The sequence below is a fragment of the Ictidomys tridecemlineatus genome, chromosome 4, assembly GCF_052094955.1.
Source record: "Ictidomys tridecemlineatus isolate mIctTri1 chromosome 4, mIctTri1.hap1, whole genome shotgun sequence".
NCBI classification, from domain to species: Eukaryota; Metazoa; Chordata; class Mammalia; order Rodentia; family Sciuridae; genus Ictidomys; species Ictidomys tridecemlineatus.
The window spans coordinates 160322163-160339573 of NC_135480.1; the positions used below are offsets into that span (position 1 = coordinate 160322163).

The 17411-nt window shown below is 36.6% G+C and overlaps 1 protein-coding gene across 4 annotated transcripts in view; it reads left to right on the plus strand.

The window, feature by feature from the left end:
- Positions 1 to 17411, plus strand: part of Adamtsl1 (ADAMTS like 1) — an 876927-nt gene that overhangs the window by 642347 nt on the left and 217169 nt on the right. For all 4 annotated transcript variants that reach the window (XM_078047684.1, XM_078047686.1, XM_078047685.1 and 1 more), the window contains one exon: positions 9706 to 9832. In XM_078047684.1, the coding sequence (XP_077903810.1) occupies positions 9706 to 9832 (127 nt within the window). The remainder of the gene's footprint in view (positions 1 to 9705; positions 9833 to 17411) is intronic.

Consider the following 17411-nt stretch of genomic DNA (forward strand, 5'->3'; position numbering starts at 1 on the left):
CAGAGATTCACAAACTCCAGAGAGACTGACATAGATAGACTGACAAAGATTTTCTTTGGGAAAATCTTTATCTCGTAGAAAGGCAGTTAATGTCTTAACATAAATTTGGTATAGCAGCTCAATTCAGAATAGCTAAACCAACCTAGGTATCCTTCAATAGATAGAATGGATAAAGAAATTGTGGTATATATGCTTAATGGAATATTACTCGCTTTAAAGAAGAATGAAATTTGACAGTAAATGGATAGAGTTAGAGAATATCATGCTAAGTAAAATAAGCCCATCTCATAAAAAAAAACAAAGACTAAATGTTTTCTCTAATATGCAGATGTACGGGGAGCACTAGAGAAGAATAGAGTTACCTTAGATTAGGTAGAGGGAAGTGAAGAGAAGGGAGGGGAGGGGATGTGGGGATAGGAAAGATAGTAGAATGAAACAGACATTATGACTTTGTGTATATATGTGACTGACCAACATGATTTTATAACAAGTACACTCAGAAAAATGAGAAATTATATCCCATCTATGTACAATATATCAAAATGCATAAATGCATTCTACTGTCATGTATAACTAATTAAAACAAAAAAGTAATTTAAAAAATTTTGTATGTTAGAAGGAAAGCTACTTCTCATTCTGAATAGGCCAATAGCCTATTTATCACTATTTCCCTTTGGCAGCAGGTAGCTATACAGAACAAAACCAACTACTTGTTTTGAAATTTACTGAATTAATCCCTTAAAAAAAAAAAGAAGAAGAAAATCCCTGTTTTCACTTTCAAAGCTACTGACTGCAGATAACCCACATTGTTCTTGATGCCCAATATCAGCCCTTCAAGCTACTGTCAGGTGTCACTTTTGGCAACAAGATGTGACTGACAGAAACATATGCATCTCCCTTCCTGTCCCTTCATCTGATTCGAACCCCCAAGAGCAATGCAATATGACATGAACTAGAGGGACCACTCATGGAGGGCCTGATGCTATTCTGCCTGAATTTCAACTCTGGCAATACCATGTCCTAGTAATGAGATCTAGGGCAAGTCTTTCAAAAAATTTTGGAGTCTTAATTTTATTTTTTTTTAAACAGATGTGATTTTAGCTAGTTTTCAGGGCTATTATAAAAATTAAGTGAGAAGATGCACAGTGTACCTAAATATAGTAAGTGTTTGACAAGCACTGGTTGGCTTTCTGTCTGTCTTTCTGCTCCTCTATGCTGCTTTGACCTTTAGTCTTCATGATCTTACTCCTTTTTGACTCTACCTGTTCTGAGAAATAAGCTGATGAATCCCATTCACCTAGGTGGTGACCATGCCTACAACCAGTATGTATTCCCCACAGCACCATAACAGCCAGCACAATGCCTTATACTCAGTTGATTTTATTTAATTTGAGTATAATCAACAGCCTCATGTGTTGCTTTTCCCAAGGGTATGGGAACAACAAACAAAGGGCTTCATGAGCGGTTCTCAACTTTTTGACACAAAGCTGTCTTTGTTATTTTTTCCCCCGTGGAATTTGTGTTTTGGAAGTTTCCATCTACTCAAAATGTGGCATTATTAAGTAATAATTTGTTTTCCTATTTTATGACTTAAAGACCTGAGCAATTAAAATATAAATGCAACAAAGATCAGGATTCAGCTTATTTGTATAATGAGATGGTTGATGTTTTGGTGACCTTATGTGGTTTTATTGCAGGTAAATATATTTCCATGAGGCTTTTGGAAAGAGTAAACATAGCTCATGGACCACTGTTAGCACCTTTGTGAATGACTGGGGAATCCTACTTTCTCATATTGGAAACATTATTTGTAAGTCAAACATGTGTATAAAGGAGAAGGAAATTTAGACACATGAATTAAATTATGAGAGAGAGAGAGAGAGAGAGAGAGAGAGAGAGAGAGAGAGAGAGAGAGAGAGAGAAGTTTAGTTGGTGATCTTGATAAAAATGTTCAACCTGGTTATCACCACTCCATTGTCATACCAATATTATGTAGTATGCCTTTTTGTGGTTAATAGACACCCTACAATATGAAATTTTGGTGTTGTTACTTACCACCATTTGGCCTTGGGGAAGCTTTCTCTGAACTTCAGTGTTACCATCGGTACTTGAAATCATTCACATCTTGTGAGAAATAATATTTGTGGAGAATTGTCTGAAAGGGAGGCAGCCAATTCATTTCCCTAACTCTGGAGTAGTAAATTGGTTTAGTCTCCTCATATGACAACCATAGTCTATTGGATTTGGCTTCTAGAGTACAATAGCATAAAGGATCTGGGGCCACATAAAAGCTCAGTGGCCAAAAATGCTACAGTTGATTAGCAATGTCTGCTGTGGGTCTTGGCAGGAGAAATAGCTGCACATGTGCCGTGTTTTTGCCAGCCTCACCCAGAGTGCACTAAGGTCTACCCTTAAGGACTAGGCCAGACTGTCACAGTGCTTTGCACCTGGCTGATTTGTTTTGGATTCTTAAAATTTGCTTTGACTGAATGTTCTCTGAGCATTAGGCTTAATCAGAGGTTATTAGGAGCCATGTCTTTAAAACTTGTTTTTATTTGCTCACATTGGAACTTTTTTATATGGGAATGTCTTTCAGAAGACTCACAGAAAATAAATATCTAGGATTTGGGTAGTTTGAGTAATTATGGTTCTCCTGAGCCAGTTTTTGATTCAGGCATTCCACTGATATTTATTATATCTGCTACAAGGAACATATAACCTATAAATTTTTGGAAAGATTCAATAGATGCCCTTTTTTTTCAATTCTTACAAGTACTCATGTTTTCCTCTATTTTAAGAAACTCAAATACAGATATGTGACACCCCCTCCCCACCTCTTACAAATTAATAGAAACTTGTGGTGTATGTTGCATGTGGTTCTCGTGTCTGGTATTATCTTTATCTATCTTATCCTTGATTTCCTTTTGACCCATTTATACATTTTTTTTTAAATTTTATGATATCAAATGTATATGCTATAAATCTTTATGGAAAGGTTAGGCATGAACAAACTAATCTCTAAATCTTTGAAGAATAAGGTTAGATGCGTACTGTTAGCCTTATTCATTTATTTAAAAATGAGGTATAACGTGTATAAGTACACACTGTCACCCACAAAGTTTTGTCTGAATTAAATAATTATAAGAGCAGCTGTGGCCAGATTTGTAGAGTTTAGTTTTCCATATTTGTCTTTCCCAGTGCTGAAAATAGAGAGGTTTAAAAGTATCTTACCTCATGGTGTTGGATCCAGAAAATCTTGACATCACTGACTTAGTATTTGATGCTAGAAGCTGAGGTCTTTATGGGAAACCATTTGAAATGAGGCCAGTACGAACCCATCTAAGAATGTTAGTCCAGGGTCTGATATCTGCTTATGGATTATGTTTACTTACATTCTCCAGATTATTAGTGTGTTGATATTTTTCACATAACTACTAGTGAAGATTTTTTTTATATATATACACGTTTTGGTGTCTCAAGAATTCCATCTTATGTTCTGCCTGTTCACTTGCCATAGGGTCTATAATGTGAAGGAAGAACTTCCTGTCAACATCCACTACAGGCCCAAGGCCTGGGTTGGATGCTGTGGTCCTAATTTTTGTTTAGGGAAGATTCTCCATTACCCTTGGTAAATCCTGAATAATGAAGAAAAATCAACATTGTTAAATGTACATATTCTTCTCAAAAATAAGACAAAGGACTACATGTTTGTATACATGTATGCTTACCTGTATATAAGACAGGGCACAGAATACATATGTTTAAGATAGAAAAGCAAAATTTCATGATCCTCTAGTGGTATCTGAACAACAAAAATATTAATCTTGGAAAGTCACAGGGTAAGATTTTGTCTTTATCTAAATTATTGTTGGAGCTTCTCACTTTTTATAGCAGCTGAGATTTTTTTAAAAAATTATAAAATAAGCAAAACTCTACAATCATTTTGGATGAGGATAGGGTTAGATCTTGTATCCAGCTGACATCTAGTAACAGAATACTAATAAGCTGCATGAGGTCAAAATAGTTTTCACCCTTTACAAAAAGATTCCATGTAGTTGCCAAAGTCATGAGTGATCATTATCTCACATAATGTTTTGTCCAGAATGGGTGGGTCTGGGGATTCAGAGACCTGAAAATTGCCTTTCATGACATTTTGCTAACGATGAACATAGGTGCACTTAGCAAATGGTCTCGAAAAAATATTAGCCCTTTACAGTAATTCTTGTTCATACATCAAGATGGAGGTTTAGATTTGGCCAATAGTCGTCACGTTGCATACAGGTGTGCCATCAGTGACTACACCCTATATTTGCCTATCTATTACCTACACTGGAAATGTTAGACAACTCATATGCTTGATGTTTGTGTTTCATTGATTTGCCAGTATTCATTATGTATCTCAAATGTCAAATATTGTGTTAAGCAGCAGAGATATAAAGTTTAGTAAAACACATGCTCTCAATTAACTCATTTTCTGGTGTAAAGACAAACATGTTGGTTAAACTCAATATCAATTATATGACAATTTGAATTGGGTATATATCAAAGAAAGTCCAAACTAATAGACCGAATGTGGTTTAGGAACAGAGCTCTCTCTCTTCCTCTTTCTCTCTCTCTCTCTCTCCCCTCCTCCCTTCCTCCTTCCCTCCCTGCCTCTCTCTTTCTCTCTCTCTCTCTTCCCCCATCAGTGCTCCCATTCTCAAGCTTGTCTTGTTTTTCCAAACGTATACTGGAGCCAACAGGAATGTAAGAAGGTAGTAGCAGAAGGGGGCTCTCCCCAGCTGTTAGTTTCTTTTAAGTATCCTTCCCAGAATACATAACACGTTCACTTTTATTTCACCAATTACAACTTGGTAATGGAGCCAATTCTTTTAACTGGATATATTGCCATCTCAAGTAAAACTGGAGTCCTGCTACAGAGAAAAGTGGGAGAAGGTAGGTATTGAGTGGTGACCAGTAATCTCTGCTACACGGAGATACGACCAAAAGGCTAAGGAAGCATAGAGCAATAAAGCCCAGTTAGCTCTGGACTCTGGAAAAAGACTTTTTGGAGAAAGAGACACTTAATTTAGGGTTTGAAAGATAAATAGAATTTTTCCAAATAAAGAATCGGTCAAGGGGATTCTTGACAGAAGTAACAGCATGTGCAAAGGCACCGAGGGAATCTGGCATTATATCTGCCAATTCTGCCCATTTATGCATTCCTAGTTATTTTTCTCTGTTAGTAATAATTGGTCTTAAAATAACAGTTTAATTTTTAATTAATCTAAGTTACTCAAGATCAACAGATTAAAATATGTCGAAAATGATTACCCTGGTATAATTGCAAACAATTTTTCACTTGGACCAAACAAGAACATTTTATCTGATGATAAAGTCTTCCACATTTGAAAAATAATTGAGTTAGAATATTTTGGCATCTTAAAGAGAAATTGATACAGAGAAAAGAACAAACATAATCGTGTCAGGGAGATGTTTGTCTTTTAAACACCAAAGTTAAACAACGCACGCCCATTTATGGACCACATCCTGGGGTCCATAAACCCACACTGAGAGCGCTAAGTCAGGGGTCTGGCCAAGTTAGCCTTAAAGTATGTCACCTCATATTTAGCTATTCCTAATATGACTGTTACTTTGGATCCATGAAGCTGAATTGTTCATTTCTTAAAATGGATTTGGAACCATAAGAAATCTTTAGGATTAGAGAGGGATTTTCATGATTATCTCCTTTGGCTCTGTTAGAGACATCAGAGTCTGCAAACAAAATTTTCCAGAGAAACTTAAATCTTTCGAGAAACCTGAAATTCCTATAACTTAAGGAGTAAATCCCGTTAGGTTTGAGAAGACTGGGAATATATATTCCCATGCCCACTGCCCAGCTTGTCCTCCCACATAGTTAGGGATCTTGTAAGATTAAACCCATCTCTCTTCAGTTTTGAGCCACCAGAACACGAGGGTCAGTACTCCTTTGCTGACTAAATTAGGACGGCCGTGCTTCTTGAAAGGAGTCCACCCGCCAAGGCAATCCAGTGATTTTAGTCTTGTGACATTCTTTTATTTTTGCCAACTTTGGTTTTTGCTTCCTCTCTAATTAGCTAGGATCTAGGCATTCCTAAAAGATATGGCAAACCTCACAGCAACACCTCCCTCCAGCTGGTAACTCTTGACTCCTCATTCGCTTCTCAGCTCCAAAAATCTCTTCCTCCGTCAATTCCTCTTTGGTCTCTCTAACCAAATAAATTCTCCATATTTTATCCTCTCAGTGTACCATGTGCCTGTGTTTTATAGCTTTTCTCATCATTCTTGTTTTACTTTTATTGTGTGTGATATTTGAGTAATAGCTGCCTCTCTCACTGCCTCTCTTCTGTACGTCTCAGGAGGATGGGCCCATATGTGCTTAAATTCACCATTGAATTTTGCTTCCAGTACAGTGCCTGGCCCATAGCAGGTCTTCAATAAATGTTACTTAAATGGTTAAATGACTTAAAAAAATAGAGACTGTACAATCACATTTCACACTACACTCAGAATACAAATGAATAGAGAATCAAATGTATCATATGTCAGTTCATGTGTGGGGCCATCTACAGATAAGAATTTTTAGAATAATTTTTCTATAGTTACATAGAAACATACCAAAGGTCAAAGCCAGAATGTTCTTGGCTTTACATGGATGAAACCTGGTTGAATTGTGATATGACCTCCTTGCAGCCTCTGAGTAGATTGAGGTGACCACAGTGAACCCACAGGATGGAGCCAATCTGTCTTTGTTCCCCACTTTAGTATTCAGCATGATATTGTCCTAATATCTCTGCTTTAAAAAAATTGCAATTATTGAAGGCATTGTTGCTTTGTCATCTATTTAAGACATGTTTGGGTTTTCAAATGAAAAAAACATATGCATTACTATATTTTAAAAATAGATTCCATATATAACACAGTGCTAAATAATTATTTTTTAAATGTTGGCTTAACGATATGTTTATAATTACGAATTAAAGGTATGAAAGGAAAATCAAGCCTTAAGGAAGGACCAGGTTTACTAAAGAAGGATGAATTGCAAAAACTTTTTGGAGATACACCCCTTCAGATATCACTCCAGTTCTCATAATTTAAACAGTTTGGAATAGAATGAGTCCAAATGTTAGCTCAAACTAGAACTATAACATATAAAACCTGGTATAATTTGAAATTGATTCTTTATTTTATTTCATTTCTTTTTTTTTTTTTTTGGTGGTAGTACTGGGGATTGAACACAGAGGTGCTCTACCACTGAGCTATATCCCCAGACCTTTTTTTATTTTTTATTTTGAGACAGGGTCTTACTAAGTTTCCATAGCTAGACTTGATCTTACAATCCTCCTGCCTTGACCTCCTAAATAGGTAAAATTATAGCCATGCACCACTACTCCTGGCTGGATTTGATGGTTTTAAAAATCAAACATTAGAAAGAAAAGAATAAAGATGCCCTTCAATAGATGAATGGATAAAAAAAAATGTGGCATATATACACAATGGAATATTACTCAGCACTAAAAAATAACAAGGTAATGGATTTGCAGGGAAATGGATGGCATTAGAGCAGATTATGCTAAGTGAAGTTAGCCAATCTCTAAAAACAAATGCCGAATGTCTTCTCTGATATAAAGGTGGTGATTCAAAATGAGGTAGGGAGGAAGAGCATGAGAAGAAGATTATCACTAAATAAGGAAGAGAGGTGGGAGGGAAAGGGAGGGAAAAGGGGAATTGCACGGAAGATGGAAGGAGACCCTCATCGTTATACAGAATACATGTATGACGATGTGAGGAAAAAGGGAAAAAAAAGAAGTGTGTCTCATTAGATTGGGTAGAGAGAAGTGATGGGAGGGGAGGGGAGGGGAGGGGGAGGGGGTATAGGAAGGACAGCAGAATAAAATAGACATTATTATTGCTGTATGTATATATGTGACTGCATGACCAATGTGATTCTGCAACCTGTACACTCAGAAAAATGAGAAATTATATGTATGATATGTCAAGATCATTGTACTGTCACGTGTAACTAATTAGAACAAATAAAAATAATATGGAAAAAAAGAAATATTACAAACATCAACTATAGCCAAAAAAATAAGTTTTCCCACTTACGTTGTAAAGACTTGTGACTTATCAAGTCTAATTTGGAGTAAGCATAAATATTTTATTAGAAGACTTCAGAACTTGGCTTCTTACTAGCCAAGTGACCTTGGGAAAGATTAATAGCCTCAAGTACAAGGTGGGGATATCATATATAATCATTGTGGGAATCAATGACATATCTGTATTGTGTTTGGTACAGGAGAGGCCCAGGCAAAGAACAGGCTCTGCCACCCTCCATTCCAACCCTCCAGTTTCCTCCATATAAATTTATGGACCTCATGTCTGATAGCTGGTTCTGTCTCTTTTTTTCTTAGCTGAAGTGCTAGCTAGAAAAGAAAGTATATTCACTTCATTCATCAATACTTTATTAACTCATAGTCTACTAAACATTCTTCCAATTGCTTGGAATGTGTCAATAAGCCCAACATACAACCCCTACCCTTATGTAGCTCATATTCTAAGGGACATAGAGAACCTGCAGATTATTTGTAAAGTGCTCCCTGCTGCTTACCTCATGACTGAATATTTTATCAGTTTGACAAATCGTAATTATTGACACTGGGAAATATTTTTTTGATTTTTAAAATTTTAGTTTGTTATATATGACAACAGAATGCATTATAATTCATATTGCACATATAGAGCACAATTTTTCATATCTCTGGTTGTACACAAAGTTCAGTCACATTCTTTGTCTTCATACATGTACTTAGGGTAATGATGACCATCTCATTTCACTGTCTTTTCTGCTCTTCTAATCCCTCCCTACCACTCCCTCCCCTTTCCCCTTTGCCCTATCTAGAGTTCATTTAATCCTCCCATCCTACCTCCCTGCAGCATATTATGAATTAGCATCCTTAAATCAGAAAAATCATTTGTTTTTCTTTGGGCGGGGGGATTGGCTAATTTTACCTAGAATTATATTCTCCAGCTCCATTCATTTACCTGCAAATGCCATAATATTATTCTCTTTTATTGATGAGTAATATTCCACTGTGTATATACACCACATTTTCTTTATCTATTCATCTATTGAAGGGCATCTAGGTCGGTTCCACAGTTTAGCTATTGTGAATTGTGCTGCTATAAACATTGATGTGGCTGTGTCCCTATAGTATGCTGTTTTTAAGTCCTTTGAGTTTAGACAGAGGTGTGGGATAGTTGGGTCAAATGGTGGTTCCATTCCCAACTTTCCAAGGAATCTCCATATTGCTTTCCATATTGGCTGCACCAATTTTCAGTCCTACCAGCAATGTATGAGTGGGCCTTTTGACACTGGGAAATATTTTTAAATTAATATTCTGTCATAGCAATAGTTCTTCTCTCCCTTACTCTTTCCCTATCCTTTCCTTTTCCCATTCTCTCCCTTCTACCTTCTTCCTATATGTATATTTGAACGGTAAAGATATCTTTACCCATGTTATTTTTTATTTCTTCTTAGCTTGGTTCAAACTGTGTCATCTCAGTCCCTTTCACAGGAAGTATGTTTTGGGGTCTCTGGGGGAGGGTAATTTGGTGGAAAATAGCCTTGTGGATCCCAGCATTGGGAGAAGCCCGGTTGAATTACACCTCTTTCTCTCTTGTTAGATCGTTGGCTGTGACCACCAGCTGGGAAGCACCGCCAAGGAGGATAACTGTGGGGTCTGCAATGGAGATGGGTCCACCTGCCGGCTGGTCCGAGGGCAGTATAAATCCCAGCTCTCTGCAACTAAATGTAAGACACTACAGAGATGGGGCAATCTTTGGACTTGTTAACTTGTTATCCTTCCCTGGCTCGGCTCTGGTTCCCTGAGCAACCCGGGAAATAACACCTCCACCAAAGCAGAGAAGAATTTGAAAATGCTGAGGAAAGCTTCATATCCCCACTTTGTGGATCAGTTTAAATGGGTCAGGTCAAGTCAGGTCACTGGTTGCAATGCCAAGAAGGAACTCTTTCCTTCTGAGGCTCAGCAGGAGGGAACTGGACATGTGTCTAGAGATGCTGTCTGAGCAAACATGGATTCTGCTGCCCAATAAGAGGATGGACTATATTCAAGCTCCTGCCTGGGATATAGAGGAGAGAGTGGGAAGCCAGAAACCAGCTGTTGCTGTCAAATCACATGATTTTTATTTACTAAGGGGCCTTTCAGGATTAATATTGGTGGTGATTATGTAAAGCCCTTTATTGATCTTTATGTCCCAAATTCTGTACACCAGCAAATATGTGCTTACTATATATATGCATGTGCCGAGAATTTTAGCTGATCATCTCACTTAATCTTTTTAGCAATCACAAGAGCAAGGTAGTATTAATTTCCATGAGGTGGATAAGATGACTGAAGCTCACTAGATTATGTGACTTTCTTAAAGTCACAGAGCTATAAAGATCCAGTTAAGACCACTCTGATACTCAAGGACATAACACATTTAGTTGTATTTTGTCCTTGCTTGGCCTGTTTTCTCCAGATATTACCTTTATCCAGAATCTCAATTGATCTGTGAGTCAGGATCTCTTTCCACCTGTCTCCCCTGACTCAGGAAATGAAAATGAGTATCTTTGCTCCGTATGGTTTTGTTCTCCTGACTTGTCAATTTGTTGGAGAAAAACAATTGGCTTAAGGTGAGTTTGTGGCTTTATATGGACTTGGAGGTCAAGAAGGAAGATAAATGCAATTGTTCTGAGGTGCACTGAAGAGCTATTCAGAGAGGTTATAAGGCGACTTGCCAGAAGGGTGGGTCTGGGGAAGAAGGAGCAGGAAGACAGACCTAGGACCTTCAACACAGGGGGAAAAAAAAACAACAAAAACAGAGGCACTAGCTTCAGGAACTCTCCACATTCTAGCTTCCCAGAAGCCATGAAAAAAAAAAAAGAAAGAAAAATATAATTCTGTAAAAATTAAAAATTTTTAAAAAGACTGTCAGGCTAAACTGAGGATGAGGTAACTTAGACATTAATACAGTACAACCAGGTGAGATTTTTCTTTGGTCATGTGTTGTAACTTTTATAAGATGAAAAATTAAAGAAATTTGAAGATAGAAACCAGGAATGAATAGAGGCGTGATTCTTAGATTCATCTCTGAAGCTATGGTTGGATATTTAAGGGAACCATTACATTGAAAGGGCAACTCTTGGGCTATAATTGTAACTCAATGGTAGAGTGCTTGCCTAGCATGTGTGAGGCACTGGGGTCAATTCATAGCATCTCATATAAATAAATAAATAAAATAAAAGGGCCATTGACAACTAAAAAGAAGAGGAGGAGGAGGAGGAGGAGACGACTCTTGCCTCTTACAGAATTCTTTAAGGAATACTGGAAAAATTAAAATCTTTCTATTTGTCACATAATTGAGTCGGTGCCCATTATCTAGGAATAACCACGGGCACAAAGGCGGATGCCACGTATGTGTAATAACTCCTGTCTGGTGACTTCTGACAGCATGTGTTCCTGGTGGGGATCCTTCTGTATTCTCATGCCCCCCACCTTTCATTTTCACGGAGGAGCCAGGACACTGATCCAATAGACATTCTTCTTGTCCTCCTGTTAGGGAGTGACTCATGACCACTGGGCCTTGAATCACAAAGGTGTAACAAAGGTGAAGAAACTCTTAAGGAAAAAAAAAAATGAAACAAATTGGGAGCCATATGTCAAGTTCAGGTCTGCAAACAAATACCTCAATGAAAAGTGCTCTATTCAAGACCAACAGTGGGTAAATTATATAACACACAAGCCGATGATTATACATAATGACAAAATGCAATTGATTCGTTTACCTGAGCACTCATGATGCCTCATGACAAAATGATTTATATCAATAAAGTCCAGCATATGCAATACACCTCACCACAATCTATAGCAGATGCTGACCAAACTGCCTCACTTATGTTTTCTCCACCCCAGAAGAAACTTCTACCCTATATTTACAGACTGCGAGGCAGCCCACAGGCAGGGAAGATTAGACTGCTCTGCAGGACCCAGAGTGTGGCCAGGTGAGCTGTGCTCCACCCCTGAGGGTCTGGAGGAGTTCTGCCAGGTCTCTCCTCAAGTTCTGCCAAAAGGAGCCATAAGCCAGCCACATGCTCTTTTCGAACTCTTAGCATTTGGATTCCCCACATTGAACTCATTTTCTTTCTAAATTTATATCCAAGGTTTCTTTTTTTTTCCCCTGTATGTTATCAAGACTCAGGGGAACAAAGAAAAAACAGAAGAGTGGAGAAAGACTAAGGTCGAACGTGCCAGAAGGAAAAAGAAAAATCAGAGGAACTTATCAAATGGCTGCCATTTACTAGTGAATAAAAAAGAAACCATTTTTGTAGGAAAAGACATTATAATTGACTATTACAAATACAGACCATGGAAATAAAGAAAAATCAAGGCTCTTCCCTCTTTTTAAAAGTACAAGACTATCTTTACATTTTTTCCTGGTTACTTCTAGACTCGCCCAGCCTAATTAAAGAAAAAAAAATAATCAATTAGTTAACATTACCTTGCTTTTTATTCTTAAATTGTAAATGTTCATTTTCCCATGAGTTTTATTAACTTGTATCATATTATGTCTTTTCCAAATATACTTAGAAAGTACTTTGTCTACAACTTTGTAGACCTCTCATCTCTCTGTATTTTGAAACACCTGGAATCCTAAAACTAACACACTCACTCTCTCTCTCTCTCTCTCTCTCTCTCTCTCTCTCTCTCTCTCTCTCTCTCCCTTTCTTGAGTGGCAGAGGCCAGACAAACTAATTTATATCCAGATAAAATGAGTCTCTAATACTCAAAGATGTGCTACTCAGACTGTGACTCATAGTGATTTATAATGGCTATGGGTAAACATATTCCTGGACTATAACTCTGGCAAATTATTAATAATAAAACAAATACATATAAATCCCTATAGGTACAAAATACATATGATTTTTAAAGACAGCATAAAGCAGTAAATAAATTTCCACCTTGTTCCTAGATGCTTCAAGCTATAACCATTAGCCACCCAAAGATATATATTCATTTGGTCAACAGCAAGTACTTACTGGGCATCTGCTATGTGCTTGGGAACTGTTCTAGGTGCTGGAAACACAGAAAAGACAAAAATCCTTTTGTGCATATACTAGTTTCAGGGGCAGATCAGTGAAACATACATAAAATGCATATATATCATAAGGTGTTAGGAACTATATAGAAAAAGTAAAGCAGGGAGAAGCACATGAGATGGGGATGGGCTGCCAGCCAGGAGTGTTGGAGTGGAGTTGCAATTTTAATAGATTACTAAGGAAATGACTCATTGATAAGAAAGCATATGAACAAGTATTTGATGGAGGATGAGGAGAGCATAATGTAAGTCATGGGGAAGAGAAAAAGCAAATGCAAAGTTCCTGTAGCACGTACATTTGTGACATATTTTACAAAGAACAAAGAAGCTGATGGTGACTACAGGGAAAGTGAGTTTCAAAAACTCTAGAGGAAATTATGAAGGCAGGAAGGTCATGAGGTGGGGTTAGAATGGCCTGGGCATTGCAGAGTCATGTAAGGACTTCGGGTCTTAGTCTGAATGAGAGGAAAAGTCATGTAGGATTTTGAACAGAAAACTGACTTCCCTTGATTTATTTTTTTAAGGGATCACGCCACCCATGCTGAAAGTAGACTGTAGTGGAAGTAGGGAAACAGATGGGGAGCTACTATAGTAGGTCAGGTCACTGATGATGACGGCTTGGACCAGTAACTGTGGAAGGGAATAAAAGTGGTCCAATTCTGGATATAGTGTATTTCTTTGAATCTAAGACATCACTGATTGCAAGATGCACCATTATTTTAGGTGCTATAGGTGGAGAAAAAACAGCCATTGAAACTAAGAAACTATGACACAATGCTTTCAGATCACTTAGGGTTTTTACTTCATAGTTTTTAAAAGATCTATTTTAAATTTAGAAATATTTTTAATCATCTGCTACCCTTATACATACAACTGAAATAAATTGAGAAGTAAAACTAAACTAAGGCTTTTTCTCAAACAACTCTTTTTAATCACTTTTGACTTTGTACAACATCAGGAGCTCTTGTGTTAGAGCATTTTGAAAAGAATACACAAAACAATTCAAATCTTTTGATACTGGTCCTTTAAAAAACAATTTATTGAGCTATTAATTGGCACTTAATGAATAGCATATTTAAAGTGTACAGTGCACACACTGCGCAACCATCACCATGACCAAGGTTATAAACATATCCACCATCCAAAATTTTTTTTGTGCCTCTTGTAATCCTTCCTGTTTCTTCCTGAACCTTCCCCCAGGTAACCACAGATGCTCTTTTGTCATTACAGATCAGATTGCATTTCTGGACTTTCATATAATTTGATTTATACATACATACTTGCTCTGTCTGGTTTCTTTTATTCAGCATTATTTTGAGATTCATTAATATTGCAGTACCAATACTTCATTTTATTTTATTGCTGAGTGATAATTTCATCATATAGACATACCACATTTTTTTACCCATTTGTTGATGGGCAGCTGAGTTGTTTCCACATTGAGGCTTTTGTAAATAAAATTCTTATGAACATTCACGTATGGACATACACTTTGATTTCTGTAGGATAAATTCCTAGGAGTAGGATGGCTGGATCATATGGTAGGTGTATATTTCACATTTTAAGAAATTGCCACACTTTTTTTCCAGAGCGGCTTACTATTTTTCATTTCCATCAGCAGTGCATGAGAATTTCACATGTTCTGCATTCTTGCCATCACTTGGTATTATTGGTATTTTTCATTTTTAGCCATTGTAATTATTATGTAGTGGCATCTCACCACTGTTTTAATTTGCATTTTCCTGAAGACTAATGATATTGAATATCTTTCATGTTTTACTAGTTTACAATTGCTGCATAGCACAACTTAATGACTTAATGCAGCACAAATTTATTATTTTGTAGTTCTTTGAAGGTCAGAAGTTCAAAAGGGGTTTCATTGTGCTAAAATCAAGCTGTTAGCAGGCCTGTGTTCCTTCTGGAAGCACTGAGGGAGAATCCATTTTCTTCTGTATTGATTTTCCATCTTCTAAAGACCATATGCACCAAGGTATTTTAAAGCCAGCAACATAGCATCTAAAGGTTTCTCTCTGACTCTAATCACTTCTTCTGCTTCCCTCTTCTATAGTGAGAATGGTTTTTGATTCCATTAAATCCACTCAGATAATGCAGGACAATCATTTTGTTTCAAAATCAGCTGATAAGAAATCTTAATTCCATCAGCAACTTTAATATACTCTTGCCATGTGACATAGCATGCTCATTAATTGATGGTCATCTTCGGTGGAAGACATATTATTCAACCTAGAATACATGTGCTTATTTACTCTTGGGTATAGTGTCAATTCAAGTATTTTGGGTTTTGTTTGTTTTGGTACTGGAGATTGAACCCAAGAGTGCTCTACCAAGGAGCTATGTCCCCAGTCCCTTTCATTCTATTTTGAGACAGGATCTCACTAAGGTGCCCAGGCTGGCTTCAAACTTTGGATTCTCCTGCCTCAGCCTCCCAAGTAGCTGAGATTACAGGTGTACACCACCATGCTAAGCCTTTTGCTCCCTCAAAAAATAAGCTGTTTTGTTTTAAAATAGGTTGTACTGTGGAGTTTTGAGAATTATTTATATATTCTAGATATAAATTCTTTGTTCTGTATGTGATTTAAAATATTCTCTCAGTCTGTAGCTTTTTATCCCCAAATTACTTAACATTATCTTTTACAGAATAAATTTTTTTCATTTAGATAAAGACCAAGCTATCAATGTTTTTCTATCATGGATTATGCTTTTAATGTCATGTCCAAGAACTCCTTGCCTAACCTGAGGTCACAAAGATTTCTCCTGTTTTCTTCTAAAAGTTGCATACCTTAACATTTTTACCTTTAGATCTACGCCCTATTTTCAGTTATTTTTATGTATGATATAAGGTTTACATCTAGGTTGATTATGTGCATGTGTGTGTCTGTGTGTTGTGTGTGTGTGTGTGTGTATGTATGTATGTATGTGAGAGAGAGAGAGAGAGACCCAATTCTTCCAGCACCATTTGTTGAAAAGGCATCCTTTCCTCCCCTGAATTACCTTTAAATATTTATCTAAAATTCCACTGACCATTTCTATACATCTATTTCTAGACTCTCTATTTTGGTATATGTATCTATCTCTTCATCAGTGCCACATTGTATTGCTGACTATACCTTCAAATGAGGTAGTATAATTCCTGAAACTTTTCTTTTGAACTCATTTTTGGTATTCCATTCTGCTTCTTTGCCTTTCCATATAAATTTTAAAGTCTGCTTGTCCATAGCCACAAAAAAAATCTCTCCAGAATTTTGACTAAGATTCTACAGATTTATTTGGCAGGAAGGGGAATAATTGACTTCTTTATTATGTTAAGTCACCCAATTTCTGAGGACTTCTTGTCTCTCTATTTATGTAGGTTGTCTTTGATTTCCTTCACTAGCCCTTACTACTTTTCAGCATACAGATCCTGTATACTTTAGTTAGACTTATACTTCTTGTACTTTCTTTTAGCTGTTGCAAATGTTGTTATATTCTTTACTTTCATTCTGATTGTATATTGCTAGTCTATAAAAACATGATTGATTTTTGTGTGTGAGCTATGTATTTTGCAAACTCACTAAACTCACATAATCATTCTAAGAGATATTTAGTAGGTTTCTGGAATTTTCTACTTAAACAATAATGTTTTTCACAAATAAGGACCATTTTGCTTCTACTTTTTCAATTTGTAAGTTATTTATTTCCTTTTTTCTGGCCTTATTGTACTGGCTAGGGCATGCAATACAATAGTGAACAGGAGTAGTAAGAATGGGCATCTTGATTTAATCTTAAGAGGAAAGCATTTCATTTCTCACCAGTGAATATGATGTTGGTTATAAGTTTTTGTAAATATTCTTCAGCACATTGAGGAAGTTCCCTTCTTTTCCTAGTTTACTGAGTTATTATCATGATGTTAAATTTTATCAAATTTTCTCTCTGCCTCAAGTGATGATAATGCAGTTTTCTTTTTAATTTATCTTTTATTTTGATGCAGTGCATAAATTAGTTTTAAAATGAAGAACCAACCTTCCATTCCTGGGATAAACCCCATTTGGTCATAGTGATAAACTGGGAAAAATGAGTCTTGGGATAAACTCTTTTTAGTCATTGCTGTTCTATATATAGATCTGGCTTCATTTGCCAACATTTTGTGAGGATTTTTCATATCTATGTTCATGAGATATACTGCCCTGTAGTATTTTTTAAAATTTTTTAGTTGTAGTTGGACACAATAC